Source organism: Ziziphus jujuba, chromosome 5 (assembly GCF_031755915.1).
Source record: "Ziziphus jujuba cultivar Dongzao chromosome 5, ASM3175591v1".
NCBI classification, from domain to species: Eukaryota; Viridiplantae; Streptophyta; class Magnoliopsida; order Rosales; family Rhamnaceae; genus Ziziphus; species Ziziphus jujuba.
Genome location: NC_083383.1, coordinates 25,875,002 through 25,899,366, shown reverse-complemented (window position 1 = coordinate 25,899,366; position 24,365 = coordinate 25,875,002). Strand labels below are relative to the sequence as shown.

At 34.6% G+C, this 24,365-nt stretch overlaps 2 protein-coding genes across 2 annotated transcripts; one reads left to right on the top strand and one right to left on the bottom strand.

Annotated features, from left to right (window-relative positions):
- Positions 1-871: 871 nt before the first annotated feature.
- Positions 872-5,785, top strand: LOC107421543 (ras-related protein Rab7). Its single transcript, XM_048474974.2, has 7 exons — positions 872-1,131; positions 1,237-1,263; positions 1,490-1,589; positions 1,748-1,894; positions 4,266-4,346; positions 4,423-4,568; positions 5,319-5,785. The coding sequence occupies exons 1-7, from the start codon at positions 1,073-1,075 to the stop codon at positions 5,380-5,382; spliced, it is 624 nt and encodes a 207-aa protein (XP_048330931.1). The 5' UTR covers positions 872-1,072; the 3' UTR covers positions 5,383-5,785.
- Positions 5,786-9,373: 3,588 nt separating this feature from the next.
- Positions 9,374-12,811, bottom strand: LOC107421520 (probable leucine-rich repeat receptor-like protein kinase At1g35710). The gene is made up of 2 exons (XM_060817040.1): positions 10,250-12,811; positions 9,374-9,930 (listed from the first exon to the last, which is right to left on the bottom strand). Exons 1-2 carry the CDS (start codon positions 12,648-12,650, stop codon positions 9,554-9,556), a joined length of 2,778 nt encoding a protein of 925 aa, XP_060673023.1. The 5' UTR covers positions 12,651-12,811; the 3' UTR covers positions 9,374-9,553.
- Between the last annotated feature and the right edge of the window lie 11,554 nt (positions 12,812-24,365).

Below are 24,365 nucleotides of genomic sequence, written 5' to 3'. Positions count from 1 at the left end.
GGATAATAAATTACATTATATCTCTAAATTATTGGGTTGTTGGCACTTTGTTTCTAAATTTTTAAAAAATGCCACACCATCACCATGAGTTATTATTTCCATATTATTTTAGTGCTAGTGATAAGAAACTTATAAAGTTGGTAACATAAATGGGAGGAAAAAAAAAATGAGGATTTTGTTTTTATATTGTAAGCCAAGTCCAACCAGTTTGATATAAATGGTGTTCATTATGAATAAAATGATATGGCTTCACTCTGGATAGCATCCCATAATTTATTTATTTTTTGTGAATTAATTGAATGTGTTACAGTGATAATATAAGTAACTTACAAAAGTTCGAGGGCAAGATACAAAAATTAGCAATAATTTTATAAAATCTATAAATTTGGGTAATAAGAAAATAAATTAAATAAGTAATTTTTTTTTATTTGGGGAAAAATGCCTTGTAAATATCAATATTTTTGCATTTTATCCCCTATAATATCTAATTAGCGGCAATGTTGTTGGAATTTTGTGAATGTTATAACATAATTGTGAAAGTTACAGTATTTACAAATTTAAATTTTAAATTTTATTGGGGTGTTGATACTATTTTTTTTTTAATATTTTTGATAAAAAAGGATATTGATACTAATCAGAAACTATAAAGGTAAATTTTTAAAAATATTGAAAATTGAAACTTCAAGAAGTTTGGTGCCAAAAACCCAAAAAATTAAATAAATAAAATAAAGCCAAAAAAAAAAAAAAAAACTCTAATTATAAATAAATAAAAATTAAAAATTCGGTGGCAAGGTCAAAGAGAGTGGAGAGTGAGAGTAAATTGATTGTGAATGTTGTGATTGTGACCCACTCGCACGCAGAGATTTACATTTTTCATTTTCGACCAAAAAAAAAAAAAAAGAAAAAAAAATACAGAAAGAGAGAAAAGGGACTTCGATCGTCGATTATTGGCGCCCCTTTTTTTCTTTTAGCTTTTTCTGTCTGTTTTTTCATGTTCAATTCCAATAATATTACACATAAAAGCTAAATACAACCTTTTTTTTTTTTTGTCGCTGATTTTTCTATCAATTTCATGGCCATGTCAGTGCGCAGGCGAACTTTGCTCAAGGTCATCGTCCTCGGCGATAGTGGGTATGTTCTTGAGTATATGTTTATGCATTTCTGCAATGTGTCTGTTACGAAAAGTTATTATTATTATTTATTTTTGGGGAATTTATTCTTGTTTCTGAATTTCAGAGTTGGCAAGACGTCCTTGATGAACCAGTATCCTTCAAGTATAGAATGATTCGTGGTTTTTTTTTTTTTTTTTTGGTTTTTAAAGTTTTGATTTTTAAATGTTCTCGAAATTGATCTATTAAATGCCCGTTACGATTTAATTCTCTTTTTGTAGACTCTCTCTTCTTTTTACTGAATTTATTGTTATATGATATGTATGCTCTTTTATTATGGGAATTATTAGTATTTTGTGGGTCTTTAAGTGGATTCTTAGATACGTGCATAAGAAGTTTAGCCAGCAGTATAAAGCTACTATAGGAGCCGATTTCGTGACGAAAGAACTGCAAATTGATGACAGGCTCGTTACTCTACAAGTGGGTTTTTCTTCTTCTTCTTCTTTTTTTTTTTTTTTTTTTCCTGGTTTTTTTAAAGTTCAGTTGTATCTTTTGAGTTACTTTAATGGCTTACTTTTGGGATTTAGTGTGATGGGTATTGGGTATTTTTTTTACTGTTGATGATTTGCTTTTGGTAGATATGGGATACTGCTGGGCAAGAAAGATTTCAAAGTCTTGGGGTTGCATTTTATAGAGGGGCTGATTGTTGTGTTCTGGTTTATGATGTCAATGTGATGAGGTCGTTTGATACACTTGACACTTGGCATGAGGAGTTTCTTAAGCAGGTTCTTCTTTATTCCGCATCCAGATTATTTTTTATTTTTTATTTTTAATGCTTCGAGACATCTTGTTTTTGATGGAATATGCTTTGAGATATATATAAGTTATCCCCGTATATTTTTTGTGTAACCTTGTGTTCCTGTGTATATTTAATATTTAGATGATAGTATAGGCTTCAGTCTTGGTTGCCTAGTCTTCAATTACTCATTAATGAAACAATTAGTTAGTCGCAGGTGGAGATGTCAAATTGATCATCTTGTCTATTGAACTGCTCATATTGAGCCTGTGCTTGTTTATTTTTCATGTAACTGTATGTTGTGTCTACAATATTGAAATCCTTGGCCTGACATGACCTGCTGGCCTAGTCGCTTATATGTCCCTGTTGCGTTCGCTCATGTTGGCCATGTTAAGTAATTGTGCTTGTGGTGTTCAGATGTTTGATTCATAGTATTCAATTTAGTATATCTTAATGTGGCTGCTTCAGTAAAACTATTTTCTGTTTCTTGGGACTATTGGAGTTGAGTCATTGGAGCAAGGTGTATGTAGAATGATGTTTTGAAAAAACATTCCAGTTGCTAAATGTTGCTGTCATTCAACATTCAATTTGATCTACAGTGGAGTTAGAATCTGGACTATGGAATTATTCAAGTAGTCTACAACTTGTGTAGCAATTGATGCTTGTATTATTTACGGTAGACTTTCTATGTGTGCAAAAACAAGTATTATGTAATTTACTTAATTTAGATGCAAAAAGGAGCTTCAGGCATCTTACCTTACCAGGCACTGCTTGGGCACTTGGAAAACAAATTATTATGACATTTCATGTGGAAATTCTTTGGCTAAACTGAAGTGGAGTGAAATCCTTGTTTTGCCAATATTTATTATTATGAGAGCATTAACTTTAGTTGGGAAGATATTGCTTTTTATGTGTTATTTGCTGATGATAATGGGAGGTTTCTGACTACTAAATCATGCTCTAGTTTGTTGTATGGTTGTTTGTAATTATTGGTTTGTGATTTAGTAAACTTTTCTATGAATATATATATATATATATATGTATGTATGTATGTATATATGATTTGATTGGTTTTTGCCTCTTAATTTGTACTGATTTCTTTTAAGTGATCATTACGCATCTTTTATTATTGCACCTTCAGCTGAGAAGATTAGGGCTAAAATTCCAAAATGACACCCATTTATACAGGCATTGTTCAACTTTTTCTGCTGGTTGCCTCCTGTTGTTGTTCAGTACCCTGTTATGATTTGGTGGAAGAATAAATTAAGTAAATTTAGTGATAGTTTACTCTTATGATTGCTTAAGGTATCCTAGGACTAATTTAAAGTATTTTGTAGATTGAAAATGCTAAGCCAGTCATGAGATGTGAAGTTCCTAAATCTTTAAGACTTTCTTTCCCAAGTTGATCTATGGACTCTTTGTATAGAAGTGACCCCCAAAAGATTTTATGTAACATTCCTTTAGTATTATTGAGAATCCATCGAACTTGAGTAACATATGTTAGAAACTAAAATTAAGTTTTTGATTTAACCACATAATTTGTATCCTATAGAGAAATTATGCTTATGAAGTTCTTACAAAACAAATATGCAATTATTTAGAGCTATGAAAATTTCAAAAGGTATATGGTACAGAGTTAGAAATTCATGTAAGAGTGAATACCTAGCTTGAACTTCCTTGATTGCAGATTTATGCTCAACATCTGAATCTCATACGATATTTCCAGGTTGAAGAGTTTGATCGAGGGAGTGTGTTGATTTTATTTTTGTTACTTAACATTTTTGAGTGATAGATGAGAGGAAGTAAGTGATAGGAAATTTTTGGAAGAAAGTGATAGGAAACTTTGAATTGGTGTATTTTGGTTACTATAACCTTAGGTTTCAGTTATTGGACTGGTTAGATTTTCAACTGTTGAAGTGGCCTAATGATTGACTCTCTTCTGATGGCCAATTTGACTCTTTTTCATTTTATGTCCACTGTAAATCCTGTGGGAGATTAACTAGATTTCACATATTCTAAGACTAATGATTCTACATAAACCTAGTCTTCATGTCTGAAGTTTCTCAAATTCTGGCAATAAGTGCTCATGACCTTTGACATGAACTTCTTTTCTTTGCTCCTACAGTTGTCTAATTGTTTCTACTTGAATGTCTTTGTATACCTAATTAGAGCAATGTGCATAGGTGATGGAATTGCCAATCTAAAGTGCTTTTGCACAAACGACCACCAGTTAGTAGCTATTAGAATTAGGTTGCATAATAGTCAAGTCTGATTTGGTTTATTCTAATTTCCTATTTACATTTTTGATTTTTTCTTTTTGTGCTGAATGTTCACATTGTTCTAATCTCATCATCTCCCAGGCCAATCCTTCAGACCCCAGGGCGTTTCCATTTATATTGCTCGGAAACAAGATTGATATTGATGGTGGGAATAGTAGAGTGGTAAGGATATGCAGTTTTAGTCTGAAAGATTTGTTGTCCCAAAGAAAAAATCAGTCTAATTATTATTTGTGTACAGGTTTCTGAAAAGAAGGCTAAGGAATGGTGTGCTTCAAAGGGGAACATACCTTACTTTGAGACATCAGCAAAAGAGGACTACAATGTGGATGCTGCATTCTTGTGCATAGCAAAGACTGCCCTCTCAAATGAGCATGAGCAGGATATGTAAGTTTTATTTATTTATTCTTTTAATGTTGGATTTGTAAGTTTTCTTGAGTGCTGAGTTTTTATTATCATTGTTTTTTACTATGTTTATATGGCCATTATATTCTGATGGAGCAACAATAGTGGATTTGTAGAATATTGAGAAAATTGATGAGGGATGTAATGTGGGAGGAGAGCAGTGGTTAATTTAAAGAACATTTGATATCTGAGTTATTGCTTTCAAGAGTAAAATCAAAGGTAGTATCAGGAATGAGAAATATAAAAAGAAATCTTGGTTTGTTGGGTAAACGGCTTTTTTGCAGATTTTCTCAAGAAAAGAATTCGCTTAGGTAATTTCCGCATGCTTATTTTGTAGTATGCAGGGTGAATCTCTTAGAATGGTTGGCAGTCTTTGTATGTTACATGAGACGCACTAGTTACATCTTTGGCCTCTTTGGATTTAATCAGTGAAGGGCATCTTATCATTCTGCTCATTATCTTTCTGAATCTGTTAGTCGTTTATGTATAATATATTTTAAGATTGCTCTTACATATCGAAATGATTGTTAGAAGTGAATGGAATAAATTTTTATTTACCAAAAGAAACTATTCTCTTCAAAACCTGTGGTACTATGATTTTTGTTCAAGCTAAAAAGGTTTGGGTATGCTATTTATAAATGCATGCGGTCGTTCCTTTTGATATTACTGTTTTGTGTCTAAATTATGGAACTGCCGATGTGATTTGTTATTGCGATTTCTGTATTCTTGCAGATATTTCCAGGGCATCCCTGAAGCTGTTCCAGAGTCTGAGCAAAGAGGTGGTTGTGCATGCTAATGATTGTATTGGTTTGGTTGCTTCAGTTCTCATTCTTTGTGGTGTTCATCCATTGCCAATTTTTTGGACATTGTATACTATGTTCTTCCTGTTTAGGTATGCAGAGACTGTAATGTTGCGCTTTTTTGGAACGAGTCTCTTGCTTGGTAAGGTTGAACTGCGATTGTAGGAACTGATATTGGGTTTGACCATGAGTTGCTTTCAATTTTTGATTAGGAATTTTTTGTCCTTCTAGTTTTCAACATCGATTTTTGGCCATGAAGATGTTGGGTTAAATTTGTTGGAGCAATATATTTGGTCATGAACACTGTTGGATGTGGGATATAATTATGTTTGATTTTATTCTCTCTACTCTTTGTATTAAATATAATAATGCCATTGCGAAGGCTATTATTTGGTACTACTTTTTACCTTTTCTTTCACAACCTTTTAAAACTCCATAGCAGCACTGGTTTGTTACAGAGCTTAACTATATTTGGTTACTTTCAACTTGCATGGATCTAATAATTGTTGCGGTTAGTTTCATCAACTAAAAAATTTCCATCAATCATTTTTGGTAAAATTTTGGGACTTGGTTAATTCTAGGAAGCCTAAATTTGGATATGCCAGAGTTTCGCAAACTAATGCGCTTGGAGACAGTTTAGGGCTGGTTTAAAAATGATTATGTAGGAATCACTTTCTGTCTAAGAAGTGATTCCTAATAATATGTGATAAATCACTTAGAAGCACTTTTAGTTTTTTGTTATCTGCTACACACCATAACAAGTTTTTTTATCCTAGAACTCTGGGAATCACTCTCAAAAATGCATTCTTGGTGGCTTTGCATTCGCAAGTTTTTATTCAGCTAATGAAGACAGAAACAAGGTTTAGGGACGTTGAGCAATTCTAACTATAATATAAGTATGCTTCGTCACAAACAATTTACATGAAAAAAAAAAAAAAAAGAAAAAAGAAAAAAAGGATCTGATAAAAAAAGTGTAGGCTAAAATAGTTATTTAGTGCTGGATTTGCCGACAAGCAAGTTGAATGAACTTGAACTTCATCAATGTAAATGAAATTTTTTCTGGGACATAGACAACAAACACTGGACTTGTACATTCCCAATTTCTTGGGATAAAGTCAAGTTTCAACTCTGCTTCCACTTTTAAGTTTTCATTTTTAGTAATATGCAGTTTTAATGGTTAGAATGAAGATTTTATTTTTGAAAACAAACCCAATTGCTCTTGAACTTCCTCTGCCATCGACCCCACTTCATATTGACATCGTCTCACAACAATGTTCCCTCATACCTGTTTTCTACCCTAGAATGAACAATAAATTAGCTTGAAAAAAAAATTCATAAAAAATAATGAAACTAGTACAACTTAATGAGGAAACTAGTACAACTTAATAACAATATCAACCCAAACCATTTTAAATCCTGAAAGGAAAAATCCTAAATTATTCAAATCTCTTATCAAGCATAATAATTCTGCTTAAGGTATACTCTGTCTTTTGGAATGTTGTCTTAGTGCTTTTTCAATTATAGAAAGAATAAGTGTATGTTTCACAAGCTTCCTTTCTCTAATAGAACCAAGAAATTCAATTGTAATCTGGTAAATTATGAGTTTATTTGACATAATTTCTTGGTTTTACTATTCTCCTTTCCCATAAACATCTTATATATCCATTCAATTCTTCATAAAAACAGGTGAAACAACCAATCCTGTTTCAAATGTAAAGGACAAATACAGTGTTAGACTTGCCAGTCATGATGCTCTAAAAGAACATTCCAGTTACTAAATGTTGTTGTCACTGTTTTTACTTACTCTTAAATGTCTTTGTTAAATACCTAATTAGAGAATTTTGCACAAGTAATGAAATTGCCTATCTAAAGTAATTTTCCATAAACAACCGACACCTATTAGTAGCTATTAGAATTAGCTGGCGTAATAGTACTCTAAGACTTTTGGCTTATACTAAATTCCTCTTCATATTTATTCCCATTCTTTTCTTTTGCATGTCATAGTCTATTCCTTCATTTATCATTAATAAACAAATCATGGTAGCTTGATGAAAGTAGTTAAGGTATAAATGAGTTGTGGAAGTCTTTTGTTCAATGCATCTTTACCATTTTATCCCAGTTCTGATAATGTGAAAGGAATAAGTAGTATTCTTCTATTGAAGGATTAGGTTGACATTTTGTGGTGCAGAATTTCTTATGATCAACTTGTTATATTGTAGGGTTTGACATTTATTATATCTGCTTCTTTTGATTTCCCCTTTTCTCGAAATGTAAATTTTCATGCATCGTAATCAGTGATTCAGAGCTGGTATACTAGTTCAGTGTACAATTTTAACAGCTTTGCAACAGTTTCATGCAGCCTTCTTCTTCTTCTTCTTCTTCTTTAATGTATATCATGCAGTTAAGTTGTAATTCTTATTTGACTGAAAATGCTAATCTTTTTGTTCTGAATTTTCACATTGTTCTACTCTTATCATCTCCCAGGTGAACCCTTTAGATCCCTGTACATTTTCATTATATTGCTTAGAAACAGAGGTTGACATTGATGGTGGGAATAGTAGAGTGGAAAGGATAGGCTGTTGTACTCTGAGAAAGATTTGTTGTCCCTAAGAAAAAATCTGTATAATCGTTATCTGTGTACAGGTTTCTAAAAAGAATGCAAAGGAATGGTGTGCTTCAAAGGGGAAGCATACCTTACTATGAGACGTCAGCAAAAGGGGACTGCGGTGTGGATGCTGCATTCTTGTGCATGGCAAAGACTGCTATCTCAGATGGAGTAACAATAGTTATAATCTTCCGAAAGATAGAAAAATAAAAAACAAAAAGATAAACAAATAAAAAAAATGATGGGTTCACAAGACACTTCAATATCCACTCACCCTCAAACATGGTCTTTTAAGAAACTTATATTCTATTAACCATCGATGAAAATTAGGTAGAAGGAACATAATAAATCACATTGGAAATCCATTGATGGTTTTATTAGAAGTGTCCTATTTACAGTTTGTTGATGATACACTGCTTTCATTTTTGGGAGAAGAAAAAAATTCGGTTTGCTGGATTTTCCTAGTATGTCTTATGGAGTGAAAATTAACATGTCAAAAAGTATAGCATCTAGAGTTAAACTTGGAACTTCTCTATTAGTGATTTTCAAATCATAGGTTCTTGGAAGGGGTGTGTTGTAGAAGAATGACCTATATATGAGATTTCTTAGGTATCCCAGTGGGAGGGAACTCTTCTTTTTTGGGATCTTATGTACAATTTTCAAAGGTTTTCAAATGCCATGAAGGTTAGAAAATAGTTTTTTTTTTTTTTTTTTTTAATTATATATATTTTTTCCCCTAGAGGGTAGAATACTTGCTTTGGTACCAATCTATTTTATCAAGCATCCCTATCTACTATCTTTCTTTGTTTAGTTCCAACAAGGACTTGTATGAGATTGCTGTGTGAGAGGAGAAAAGACCATTTCCTTTCTTGGACGTGTGGTATGAAAAAATAAAATAAAAAGGGAGGATCAGGAATGAGAAATATCAAAATGGGAAATCTTGTTTATGCACAATTGTTTTAAGATTGCTTTTTATGTATCAATTTGCTAGTTAGAAATTTAATGTAGTCAATTTTCTTTTGTTTTCAAAACGTATGCATTTTCATCCCTGTTTGAATGTCACATGTTACGGTTTAGCTGGTTGATAGCAGTCTAGTCAGTCTCACTTGCTAAAAGACATCTTTTGGTTCTCGGTCTCATCCGAGAAAACAACTTTAGGTTCTCATTCTATTTTCTATCATTCTTGTAGATTTCCAATTTCTAAAGGAGTTGCAACCTATGTCACCAACTTTGAGAGAACTTTACCTGTAGCTTGGATAGGTCGTTTGTGGTTTTAAACCTATACAAAAATACTGGATGACAGTAGAAAATTACTAATAGGATTTGAAAAGTGAGCTCTTTTGGTTAGGATTTTCACCATTCCAAGATAATTACATCATAAATATAAATAATGTTTACCATTTCATGTAATATAAGCCCTTAAATAGTAAAATGTTGAAAACTAAAGGATAGTCAAAATTCATGCATTTTAACACAAATGAAAATTATTATTTCAGGGAGGACAACACAAAATGCGAGGTAACAAAATTGAACTGAACTGATTTCTAACTCCTCAACAAATTTCACCCATCTATGCAGAGTACAAGTGGGTTCATGAGGTGTCCTATTGTAATTTCATGGAAACAATGATCTGCTAATGGTTTCCTGTGCTCAGCAATTTGTTTGGAAACAATATCCATTGTTGGTCGACGCTTCGGGTCAGCATTTAAGCATGCAAATGCAATTGAAGCAACAAGAGCAACGTTATGTACAGCCAACCTACTTCTCGGGGGTGCTAAGCGTTGGTCTAATATTTCAATTAGCTTGAGATTTTGTGTTGAAGATGATGGTAACGATGACAAAATTTCCTTTGGATGCTTTCCCATTAGCGTTTCAAGTGCCACCACTCCAAAGCTATAAACATCGCACTTTACTGTTACGGCTATAGTATAAGCAAGCTCTGCAACTCAGAAGAACACCAAACAACTTGAATATTAATTTATTAATTGTATTGTAATAAAAAAAAAAAACAAAACTATGCGAAAGAGAGTTCAATATATAATTTTGAAAGAAACTTTGAAGCTTTCTTTAAAAATAAATTAGTTTGACCATGAAGTATGTTTCATTTATCATGTATGTAGATTTATCAATAATATTGATGACATAAATAGCTTGCTTTTTTTTTTTTTTTTTTTTTTTTTTTCTCTGCCCTAATTATGTGACAATTTAATGATTGAATATCAAAGAGAAAACTATACAGGAATAGTGTAAAGCTTTACCTGGAGCAATATAACCATAAGTACCGGCCAGTATGGTAGTTTGAGTGGTGGAATTAGGATCGAGGAGTTTTGCGGTGCCAAAATCAGCTACAACAGCTTCTAGTTCTGAGTTGAGTAGGACATTGTTGGTTGTTACATCACGATGTACAATTGGTGGAGTGCAATCATTGTGCAAATAACACAATGCATTCACTATGCCTTTGATAATGTTCACCCTTTTCTTCCAATCTAATTCCATAGCCTCCACATCATTGTTCAGGACACAGAACAAGCTCCCTCTTTCCAAATATTGGTAAATTAAAAACATGCACCTTTTATGCAAACAAAATCCATAGAGTCTCACAATGTTTCGGTGCTTCAATTCTGTCAATGTTTTCACCTCATTCTCGAAACTCTTTCTCAAAGCAGGTTCTTCGACCTCTGAAGTGTGCAGTTTTTTCAAAGCAACCACTTTGCCATTAGGCAGCTGCGCTCTGTAAACACTTCCATAACCACCTGTGCCAATGCAATACCTTATATCGAAATCCTCCGTTGCTTGAATGATGTCTTTGTATGCTAAATTCCCATCATAATTCCATACTGAAAATATATCTCCATTCTTTGTTGCAATTGTCTCGTCAAGTGATTTGATCTTTTTATTTTTGCACCCACGTTTGAAGAACATTGCCCATATAATAAGCACAAGAAATGACGATGCAAGAATAACAGAGGTGGAAACAATAATCAATTTAACTTTGTTGATGATGCCAGTACTTGGTCGGTTAGCATGAAACAACAAACATGAGCTATTATGTAAATGTTCCTCTGCATCTATGGTATATTCAAGAGAACAGGGGATGCAGCAGTTGAAATGGTTACCGACAAGGTTTAAGGTGGCCAAGTTTACGAGGTCAGCAAGTTTATACGGTATTTCTCCAACGAGCAAGTTGTTACTGAGGTCCAAAGAAGTGAGTACAGAAAGGGAACATATCTCAATCGGTATGCTTCCGTTGAAGTGGTTGTATGACAAGTCAATATCCTGTATACTCCGAAGACCACCTAAAGATGGAGTAATAGGACCCATGAGGTTGTTAGAACTGAGTTTCAAACTTGTCAGCTTCTTCAAATTCTCTAGTCGGGAAGGCAATAAACCACTTAGCTGGTTCCGACTAAGGCTCAAGTATTGTAAGTTGGTTAAATCACATATAGTAGAAGGTATCGCACCAGTTAATCGGTTATCACCAAGTAGCAATGATTTCACATTTTTTAGATATCCGATTTCTGGAGGGAGTTGTCCATCGAACATATTTACACTTAAGTCGAGATCAACCAGGTTCACTAGCCCTAGAATCGGAGGCAGCTGTCCCATAAGCATATTTTCACGAAGATCTAGGTGAGCAAGGTTGGTCATTTTCCCTATTTCCGGAGGAATTGAGCCAGTGATATTGTTTGAATCAAGTGAGAGAGCAGTTAATTTGGATAGTTGACCAAGACTTGATGGAAGTGATCCATTAAGCATATTCTTACCAAGGTCTAGATGAGTAAGGTTGGTCATTTTCCCTATTTCCGGGGGAATTGAGCCAGAGATATTGTTTGAATAAAGTGAGAGAGTAGTTAATTTGGTTAGCTGACCCAGACTTGATGGAAGTGGTCCATCGAGCCTATTTCCGGGCATGAACAACAACTGAAGATTTTTCAGCTTTCCTATGTGGATTGGAATGGAACCATTAATTGCATTATAAGAAGCGTCAAACTCCATTAAATGAGTGAGGCTTGTGATTGAAAGAGGCAACTGGCCATTGATTTGATTGGCAGAAATATCCAAATGAGTGAGGTTGGTTAAAAGACCAAGTGATGAAGGGATTGGACCGTACAAGAAGTTGGAGCTCAAGTTTAGTGCAACAAGTGTGTTTAAATTGCCTAATTCTGACGATATGGAACCTCGAATATGGTTAAAAGAAATGTCAAGCACCACTAATTGGGAGAGGTTTCCTAATGAAAGAGGTAACTCACCTGAAAGATAATTATGAGAGAGGTCGAGGTAAGTGAGCTTCGAAAGAGTGCCGATTTCTGGCGGGATGCTCCCATAGAGTTCAGCTGCAGCAAGATCCAGATGGACTAAATTCGGAAACGAAGAGCCATTAAGAAATTTCCCAAGTTCGGTTCCATATATAAAAAACTTATGTATAGAAATACGGGTAATGCTTCCAGCACGATTGCAAGTGATACCAGGCAACTTGCAAGGAGTTGTGGTTGTGGAATTGAGACATTCAGGACTCCACCATTCAGATGCAAGCAAAGCCTTTACTTCTTGTTCAGGAGAATATTCAACAGAGCCCAGAACAAGGGAAGCACAGGAAATTAATGCTACTGCTACCGCAGCAAAACTGGATACGGAATTGGAAATGGAGGATGCCATCATGATCTCTGATAACTATCTACTTGACTTGAAAGGAATTTTCTAAGAACCATTATATATAGTAGGCTCTCTTATGCCTTTTTCATTTTCTTTTTAATTTTTACTTATAATCCTTATGAACTTTGATTGCATTGTAAGTGAGAGTAATATTATTCAAACTTTGAATAGATTATTTAATGATATGGGCCCAATTACTCCTTCCCTCAATTTCCTTCTCCCTTTATTCTGTTCTTGTTTGTATTCTCTCAAAGCGATTGGATGTGGAAAACTGGATTTTGGAGCTACAATAATTAAATAATTAAGTGCTGTTTGTTTGTGTGTTTAATTTTTAATTCTTTTGTTTTATTTATTTATTATTTTACGAAATTGTATATAATGTGCTTATGTCAATTGTATGTTAATGTTAATTACTAATTTTAGAGTTTATTATACATATCAATCAACTATAAACATAAAAAAAATATAACAAAAATTAAAAATTAAAAACTAATATAATTTTAAATTGTGCTCCATTTGATGTTTATATATATATATATATATATATATTTTCTACTCTTTAGACTTATGAATAATTAAGATATATAATCACTACTAATAAACGTTAACAAACAGTCAAGTAAACATGTTACATTCAATTTAATCGCCAAAAAAAAATCGCCAAAAAAAAACAAAACCTAATTAATAAAAGATACCTTGATTACTATTAACGATGCATGGAAAAATGAATTAAATTGATAAGCTTCAAATCTCTCTTTATTTGTACAGAAACATTTCAAATTATTGGTTTATCAAATATCAAAAAAAGGCTTTTAAAGCATCCCAATTTTTACGCAAGAAAACAATAACATCAATGCTGCCGTGTTGACGACTTGGGATGGACTGACTGTGAGCATGTCATATATTATTCATATCAAAAAATTGGAATATGTAATATCATATTCATTTTCTTTTGCACGCCATTCGTTTTTAAATAGGAAGCCGTAAGCGAAGACTTAGTGTGGGTGAGGGTGACCATGGGCGTACCCACGTTGGGCCGGTGTCGCCCCCTCAGATTTTTCTGTTTTTATTATTATTATTATTATTATTATTATTATTATTTAAACCTAACATATTTAAACCTACCCCCAAAACAAAAACACACGTAAAGTTCACTTTCGATTTGTCCCCTTTTTCTTGTCTTCGTTTAGATAGAGTTTTTCTCACGTCTTTCTCTCTCTCTCTCTCTCTCTCTCTCTAGATATATATATATATATATATATATATATATATATATATATTACATATCAATTTCTCTTATATTTGTTTTTGAGTCATTTCTCGTATATTTAATAGTTATTTAAAATAAGTATAATATTTACGCTTTATCTATGATATTTTAACAACATATTTATTTAATCAACATACTTAATTAACATTTTTAATACAATATTTATACACTACAATAATAATTGAACACAATTAATTTAGTTAATAACATAAAGATATAATACAAGTACTTAACTTCTTCTTTTTTTCAATTATATTGAATCTAAGTTGCAATTTTTTTTTTTGGCTCTATTACACAATATTTTTGTTGTTAACTTTTTTTTTTTTAATGGCTTTCAATTACTTTAGTTGCTTAATCATAACAAAATCAAATTTTTATTTGTATTTTACCTTAAGAAGTATGCTTATTTTATTTTTATAAATTTTGTCTGAACATTAAGATTCAATTTCTCTAAAAGAAATTCAGAAAAAAAAAAATTAACAGCCAGTACAACATGGTAAAAGTTTTATTTTTGTAACATAGTAAAACTTTTATTTTTGTATCCTTTTGTATCTTTTCATGCTATAAATTAAAATATAATATAAATCTTATTATATATCACGGTAACTTCTGAAAAATTTTCTTAGTCCGCCATTGAGAGCGACCATACCAAGGGAAAAAATATTGTAAATACCAACCAATTATTGATATGAATAATATCCCAGGCTCACAGCCCATCCCAATTCCCAAGTCAAGATGACAGCATCTACCTTATTGTTTTCTTGGGTCAAAACTGGGATGCTTTAAAAGCATTTTTTGATGACTTTTCTTCATATACTCACTCTAGTCTTCATTTGCAGTAAACCAAGGAAAAAGCCATGCAAAAGAAAATGTAACACATATTCCTTTTTCTTTTCTTTTTTAATCTTTTGGAACGAGTAAAAGAGTTGGCTAAAGTAGTTGTTTGGTACTGGATTTGCCAACAAACAAGGTTAATGAGCTAGAACTTCATCAATATAAGTGAAATTTTTCTAAGGGTGGAAAAGAAAAACACATTTTCATGGTCCCAATTTCCTAGGATAATTTCAACTCTGCTTCCCCTTTAAAGTTTTCATTTGTACTATATGGAGTCTTAATGGTTAGAATGGAGATTTCATTTTTGAAAACAAACCAAATTGCTCTTGAACTTCCTCTGCCATCAACCCGAGTTCATATTGTCTCACAACAATGTTCCCTCATACCTGCTTTCAGCCCTACACTGAACAATAAACTAGCTTGAATAAAAAAATTCATAAAAATAAGAAAACTAATACAACTTAGAAACCATATCAAAACCCAAACCAATCTAAATCCCCAAAAAAAATTGTAAATTATTCAAATCTCTTATCAATCATAATAACAAACAATTCTGTTTCTCGAAATATTTAACACAAAATTACCCTACAGTTCAAATGTGAAAGACAAATATAGTGTTAGACTTGCCTGTCTTCGCTTTTTAATAAAACAAGGTAAACTGGATCTTGGGTTGTCAAATGGAACAGTCGTTGTACAATGGATATACATGTTGCAATGCTGTATAAAAGACCATAAAGAAATAAGATTCAGAGTAGGTGCCTCGTAACAGCTACATTATATGTTGAATTTTAACAGATTCAACAGGAGTAAAGATACCAAACGGAAATTCAATTTTGCAAAATATAATATAACAAACACAAATTATCATTTCTAGAAGTAAACAATTTCACAAGCAACAAATGAGAGCCGCATGCGGAGAGAGTCACACTCTTTAATTACTTGTTATGTATTATAAATTTTTTTCCAATCAGTGGCAAGATAAAACACATTACTTGTCATTCTCCAACCGCTCGAGTATTCCAATAATGTTCCTAACGATGTGCAGTATTAGGGATAAATAACAAATCTATGTAACCACTAAAATATGTATGTGCATGTGCGTAAAATATGTCAACTTCATTATAGCAAAGATGTGTACAGACCAAATGCACTAGTTGTCATAGATAGTATGAGATAATATATATTACCTGCCAAGACCTATCAACAGAACTATCCAAAAGATTGCAGCAACAAAAGTTGAACTTGTATGGGCATCCCAAACCTGATTATGCATACAGAGAAAATATGATTGCTTATCCAACTTGGGAATATTACTATCAATGAAACTGAAAATGTTATATGTATGAATTCATAAATATGTATAATTTAACAGATCTAAGGAATGAAGGTACACAGTTTTGAACGCCATCAACAATGAGTAATTCTCATTTCTTCACTAGAAGATCATTAATGACCTGATCGATGAGTAACTAAAGAATTGAAATTTAATAATTTATGAATCTCATCCGCAATTTTATTTGGATCTCATTAGTTCCCTTTTATGAATACTAACAAAGTGTTCTAATTTAAACTTTTCCATCAAAGTGAATATAATTTTAAATTGTCTTTCATTTGATGTTTATGCTTTTCCCTCCCCACCCTCCTTCCCCCCCCCCCCCCCCCCCCCTAGTCTTTAGGTTTATAGATTATTGAGATATATCATTGCAATAAATTAACACTAATAAAAAACTAGGCAAATAAACTACACTCAATTTAGGGAAAAAAAAAGAAAAAAAGAAAAAAAAAACACTAAACATGTTAACAAAAGGCAGCTTGATTACAAATAACAATATGTGGAGAAATTAAATAAGTTGATAAGCTTCAAATTTCTCTTCATTTGCATAGAAACCTTTCAAACTATTGCTTTATCAATATCAAAAAATGCTTTTAAGGCATCTGAGATTTGACGCAAGAAAAACAATGTAAATGCTGACGTGTTGACTTGGGACGGACTGCGAGTATGTCATATATTATTCAGAGCAAAAAAAGGAATATGTATTTCATTTTATTTTGCATGCGTTTCTTTTTCACTTTGGTTCGAACGAAATAGCTAGGAAGCAGCAAGCGAAGACCAAAGTGACTATATGAAAGAGAAAAAAGAAAAATTGTAAATACCAATTAGTTATTGATATGAATTATAACCAAAATCATAGTCCATCCCAATCCCCAAGTCAAGTCGGCAGCGTTTACCTTACTGTTTTCTTGCGTCAAAACTTAAAACATCTTCTGATGACTTTAGTCTTCGCTTGCCGTTTCATTTGCACTAAACCAATAAAAAATGGCATGCCAAAGAAAATGAAAAACATATTGGACGAAGAAAAAGAGTTGGCTAAAACAGTTCTTCGGTGCTTGATTTGCCAACAAGCAAGGTTAATGTACATGAACTTCACCAATATACGTGAAATTTTTTCAAGGGGGAAAAAGAAAAACGCATTTTGATGGTGCCAATTTCTTAGGATAATATCAACTCTGCTTGTCCTTTTAAGTTTTCATTTGTAGTAATATGCAGTCTTCATGATTAGAATTGACATATCATTTTTGAAAACAAACCAAATTGCTCTTGAACTTCCTCTGCCACCAACACGAGCTCATATTCTCTCACAACAATGATCCCTCATGCCTGCTTTCTGCCATACAATGAACAATAAACTAGCTTGAAAAAAAATTCCTAAAAAATAAGAAAACTAGTACAACTTAAAAAACTCTATCAAGCCCAAACCATTTTAAATCCAAAAAAAAAAAAAAATCCTAAATTATTCAAATCTCCTATCAAGCATAATAATTCTGCTTAGGGTATACTCTGTCTTTTGGAATGTTGTCTCAGTGGTTTTTCAATAATAGAGAGAATGAATGTACATTTCACAAGCTTCTTTTCTCTAAGGGAACGTTGATGATTTAATCCTCAAATTTATCTTATATTGCTGCTGTAATGTGCTGTAGAAACTGGTGCAGAAATTGGTGCAAAATCTGGTGCAGAATCTGTTTTGAGTGTTTTGAAGCTTCAGGAGGTCAAAACGGTGCACTTCATTATTTTGGAAGTAAAGAATGGCAAAATGGTCACTTTACCTCACATCTTAAGTAGAGTGATGTCGTTTTGAGCAACACTTGTTATATTTATATAGCTTTCTTCTTCACAACGTGACAGAGAGTAAAAACACGAAATTTCCAAAAAATTGCAGAAGGCGGGAAAGCTCCAAGACTCTTTTTCATTCCCTTGTGTTCTTCTTTGTGTAACTGATATTCTTTGTGAGTTCTTTGTGAGTTTGGTAAAGAACATAGAGTGTAAAGGGTGTAACAGGGACTTTGGGTTGTGAATATCTGAGTGTTTCCATAGTTTGAGTTCTGTAATTGTTTCCTAGACAGCAGCTGTTCAATAAAATACCAGAAGCTCTCACCGAAGCAACAAGGATGTAGGCAATCTTGGCCGAACCTCGCTAAATCTTGTTGTTGTTTGTGTGACTTAGTTTTTTCCAGTTTTGCTTTCTGATTTGCCAACAGTGGTATGAGAGCAATTGGGTCTTCACAATTTTTTCGGTGAGTTGGGTATTCTTCTTTTCAATTTCTTAGTGAATTGGGTTTTTCTTTCAATTCTTGGTGAGTTGGGTTTTTTCAATTCTTGGTGAGTTGGGCATTTTTCAATTCTTGGTGAATTGGGTATTTCTTCAATTCTTGGTTCCTGGTGAGCTCGTAACTAACAATCTTGGAAGAGAAATTTTGGTTCTGTCTAATCCCAAGGATGTCTACGAAAGTGGAGATTGAGGTTTTCAATGGCAAAGGAGACTTCTTGCTCTGGCACAAGAAGATGAGGGCTGTCCTGGTCCAGATGAAGGTGGCAAGGGCGATCGATGGATCATATGCAGCAGATGTCATCGAAGAAAAGAAGCTTGAAATTGATGAAATTGCAATGAGTGCTATCATCCTTCATCTTTCTGACAATGTGTTGAGGCAGGTAGATGATGTGAGTACTACTTCAAAGATGTGGTAGAAACTTGAATAGCTTTACTTGGTGAGATCTTTACCTGACAGAATTCTTTTATTAGAATAATTTTTTGGTTTCAAAGTGGATACCACTAAGGACTTAGATGCTAACCTTGATTCTTTTAATCGCTTAATACTGAGTCTTGCAAACTGTAATGTTGTTTTTGATGATGAACATCATGCTGTGATATTATTAAACTCCTTGCCTGAGACTTATAGAGAAGTGAAGAATGCCATCAAGTATGGCAGAGACTCTTTGTCCTTAGAAATAGTAGTGAGTGCCCTCAGGTCCTGAGATTTAGAATTGAAATCTGAATCCAAAGGGGAAGGTCTTACAGTGACAGGTAGAAACACCACACGAACTTGGGGTCATGGTGACCATAGGAGCAAATCTAGAGAGAGTTTTAGATCTAAGTCTAGGACTCCAAGCAGAAAGTGTTACTACTGCAAGAGAAGGGGTCATTTCATTAAGAATTGTTTTAAGAAAACGAAAGATGAAAAAGAGAAAGGCCAAGTAACTGGTGACTTGCCAGTGGCTTACAATGGTTTGGAGCCTGCAGAGGTCTTGGTTGTGTCTTCCAGCCAAGACAAATCTGAATGGGTGTTAGATTCAGGTTATTCCTTTCATATGTGTCCTGATTTAAGTTGTTTCCATTCTTATTCTAAGTGTGAGGGTGGTCAAGTCCTTTTAGGAAACAACCGGTCATGTCAAGTAGTTGGCATTGGAAATGTACAACTACAGCTATTATATGGTACTGTTAAGACCTTTACTTCAGTAAGACATGTCCCTGATTTGAAGAGAAAATTAATTTCCCTTGGCATGTCAGATGAGTCGCGTTTGTCAGGACCCGTCCAGAATTCCTCCCCGGAACCCTAGACAAGCCCTGATCCTAGGGAAATACCACCGAACCTTCCAACGGAAAATTCGGCAGCACCTCCCCTAAGGGTAGGACTTACCAAAAATTACCTGCACTGAAAACACACTTCTATATTCATCCCCTTATTCCTCCCACAATACTACAAATTGATTCCACAATTTTACAGCACTTCACAACAATAACGGCAAACCAGTGCATAAATAAAACATAGGTGTCCAAAATAGTATACAGAGCTTCATGAAGTGCTAATCAATAGAAAATACAACAAGGATGAAAGAAATAATACAACTGAAATGAACGAGTACAAAAGTACGTCTGGAAACACGATAGTGGCGGAGAATTGGTTCGCCTCGGAAGAACGTCTACCACCCCTTGCACCTAAGGGAACGGAACTTAAAAACGTGAGATGCTAATCATCTCAATGAGTGACCCTAGCTACTGAACACTTTTAATAATAATAGTATAACAAATGAGGGAATTTAATTTAATACCGACAATTAAATAAATAAATAATAATAACAACAATTGAAAGTAATAATTTCTCTCAAAACTCTCACTAATCACTCCGTTGGAAATGTTCCCTTTTTAAAACAATTTCACAAAACCCGATATTCGTATTTCCCGAAAACCAAAGGATCAAACCATTTGATAAACAATAAATAAATAAATACCCCAATATATAATTAAAATGTAATAAATCATAATAAATAACTTTTGAACACCTTTGGGGTTTGAAACTTTATCTGAAAATTACACTTGACGCACCACACCATATACCGGTGATGCCCTCCAATACCCAGCGTCCTGAGCACCGACTGGCGGGGAGATTAAAAAGAGAAACTTGCAAACGACACTTTGGCGTCCCAACAGTACTGCTGCTGAAATCGTCATCCCGGCCAAAGAGGGGGGCGGCTGTGGCCAATATCAAACTTGCCTACCCACGGTCCAATGGCAACCACGGGAGACATAAATACTTACGCGCTAACCATATACACATACACCAGAACACCAATACTGTATGAATGCGTCTAAAATAATTATTAAATCAACCGTACCGTTCTTTCCAAAATTACCGTGGGAAATATACCAATTTTCACATTACCATCCCACATATTTTCATTTAACAACCCGGTACGAAAACATCGATAACCAATAAAACAATAATTTTTCTCATAATACGAGGTTCAACAAATAAAATACCGTGGGCATAATTATAAAATTAAACCACCAATTTAAACAAATATTTTTTCTCAAAATATTTAAACCAATTATGCCAGAAAAATAATACTTAAAATCACGTACGATTATTACTGAAATATACTTTGCTCATGCATAATAAATAAATTAAATTACAATAAAATCATAATTAAATCGCACCACATGAGCATAATTCAAATACCAATTAAACACCAATTAAACATAATTAATTGCCCCAAAATATTTTTAAAGGTGGGTCACTCACCTTAAGCGCGTATATCAGCTAAGATCCTCCGCAGGATCAACTCCACTACTCGCACGCGCACCTAAAACATCCACAGTACACCAACCAAATATATTAATATTTTAATCGGGTAATCCCAAATGGGTACCCGGGGAACGAACACAAACGACAACTAAAAATTACGAATAATATACTGAATCGAAGCTTGAGTGATGAGGATCACGGATTCGGTCTTACTTCCCGGAGATCGGACCCGAGGTGGCCAGAATCTTGCCGGAAAGCTTTCGGGATTCGATTCTTCAATTCTCCCAAACCATCGCGAATTGGAGGAAAAGGATGCCGGATTTGGATTCAGGAGGTCGGAATTAGTGGATAGGGACCGGCGGTGCAACTAGGTACTCGCAAGAACAGTGACTTCCGGCGAGCCGCCGTGGTCACTGGCAACTGTCGCCGGCGGCGGAGCTTGCGGTGGCCGTTGGCTGAGATTTTTGGCGGTTTTGTAGATCGAGGGGAGAGGATTCCAACGGGACCGGCGGTGAGGAAAACGGAGGCCGGACGGCGGAGAGATCGGGGTTTGAAGATTTTCGGCGCCTCGCCGGAAAACGCTTCGATCTCGACGCGTCGGAGCTCCGGTGGTCGTGAAATTTGGTGGGCTGGCCGGAAATGAGGAGGTGGTGAGGGGTGGCTGGCGCGTGTGGCCTGAAAATGGCCAGAAACTGGGCAAACGGCGGTGGCCGACGGTGGAGGGAAAAATCGCCGCCGAACTTCGCCTTCTCGATCCGGGCGCGTCTGGCGACCAACGGTCGTGAAATTTTAGGGTTCAGCTGGAAATGGGAAGGCGCTCCCGTCTGGCCAGCGCGTGTAGCAAGGATCGGCTGGAAAATTAGACGATTCCGGCGGCCGGTTGTTCTCTCTCTCTCTCTCTCTCCTCTCTCTCTTTCTCTCTCTTTTCCAGCGTTTTTGCCAAATAAAAGCCACCGTGGGTGACACTGTTCATCCACGTGGACCAATCAGGTGATGACATGTGGCGTTATTGTGCACTTAAGCCAGATATAATAAAATGAAAGATGAAGTTTTTACTAAGTTTAAATAATGGAAATTACGTGTTGAAAACCAAACCAGTAAATCTGTTAAAATTTTGAACACAGACTGTGGCCTTGATTTTTGTAATAAATAATTTGATATTTTTTGTAAGTCTCATGGTATACTAAGACATAGAACTGTTAAGTACACACCACAGCAAAATGGTGTGGCTGAAAGGATGAATAGGACTTTGCTTGATAAGGTGAGATGTATGCTTGTTTCTTCTGGTTTGCCTAAATTGTTTTGGGGTGAGGCTGTTATGACAGCTATGCATTTGATAAATTTGTCACCATCTACTGTTTTGAACTTTAAGACCCCTAAACATGTGTGGCTTGGTATGGCTTGGTAAGAACACGGATTACAGCAAGCTAAGAGTCTTTGGCTGCATTGCTTATGTCCATCAATCTGAAGGTAAATTAGAGCCTAGGAGCATAAAATGTGTTTTCTTAGGCTATCCTTTAGGTGTTAAGGCCTATAGACTTTGGGATAAAGGAAGTTAAGGTTATAAAGTCATTATAAGTAGAGATGTTATTTTTGATGAAAATTCTATGCCATGTAAAGTTACTAACAGTGCAGGTAATGAGACTAGTAACTAGCTGGAAACTAGGAGTTTTGATTTATTTCCTGAGATGGAAAAGTAAGATGATGGAAATCTAAGTGATAAGGTATCACTTGAGGCTGCTGTTGAATCTGGAGGAGTTGATGAACCTGAAAAGCATACCCCTGCCCAATCAGATGTGGATTCAGAAGATGATCAAGCAAACCAGCAATCCTCAAATTCAAGACACACAAATATAGCTTCGCCAGGATACTTGTTAACCAGAGATAGAGCAAAGAGGCAAGTGAAGCCCAATAAGAAGTACAAGTATGCAGATTTTACAGCCTATGCCTTAGTGGCATTTCAAGATCTTACAGATAATGATCCAAGAAGTTATTTGGAAGCTGTGAAATCAAAGGAAGCTGCAAAATGGAAAGAAGCTATGGTTGAAGAAATGGAATCTTTACGTAAAAATGAGACTTGGGAGTTGGTACCAGCACCTGCAAACCAGAAAATTGTAGACTGCAAATGGATCTACAAAGTCAAGGAAGGAATGTCAAAGTCTGAACCAGTAAGGTTTAAAGCTAGATTAGTGGCTAAGGGGTTCACTCAAGTGGAAGGCATAGATTACAAAGAAATCTTCTCACCGGTGGTTAAATACATAACCATTAGGGTCATGTTGGCCTTGGTGACTCAGTTTGATTGGGAGTTAGAACAGATGGATGTCAAGACCGCGTTTCTTCATGGAGAATTAGAAGAAACAATATACATGAAGCAGCCTGAAGGTTTTGAGGTTAAGAAAAAAGGTGGAGATCTTGTATGTTTGCTTAAGAACTCACTTTATGGTCTTAAGCAATCACCAAGACGGTGGTATAAAATATTTGATTCTTTTATGGTGGATGATGGTTTTGTGAGAAGAAATTTTGATAGTTGCTTATATTTTAAGGATACTATGACCGATAAAGCTGTGTATCTTCTGTTGTATGTAGATGATATGCTACTAGCAGGTCCGAATGGTAAAGTTATACTCTTTGTGAAGAATTTACTCAAGTCTGAGTTTGATATGAAAGACCTTGGACAAGCCAAGAAGATTTTGGGAATAGACATTGTAAGAAACAAACCAAGATATGAGATGAAGCTGTTGCAATCTTCATACATTCAGAAAGTGGTGTCCAGGTTTTCAATGGAAGGTGCAAAACCAACTAATGTTCCACTTGGTGGACATTTCAAGCTATTTAGTGAGCAATGTCTAGCTACAGAGCAAGAGAAGGAAGATATGGTGGCTGTACCATATTCAAATGCTATGGGATCTGTGATGTATGTGATGATCTGCACTAGGCCAGATTTAGCTCATGCCATTAGTGTCTTGAATAGATACATGGCTAATCCTAGCCGAGATCATTAGAAGGCGATGAAATGGCTTCTACGATATTTGAAGCACTCAATTAGTGAAGGATTGTCTTATAAAGGAAATTTAAGTGAAGTTGAACTAATTGGGTATGTGGATTTTGACTATGCTGGTGATAAGGATAGAAGGAGATCTATGTCTTCTTATGTGTTCACTTTGGGTGGAAATTGTATAAGTTGGAAGTCTCAGCTGCAACCTGTGGTGGCTTTATCGACAACTGAATCTGAGTATATGGCAGCAATAGAGGCTGCA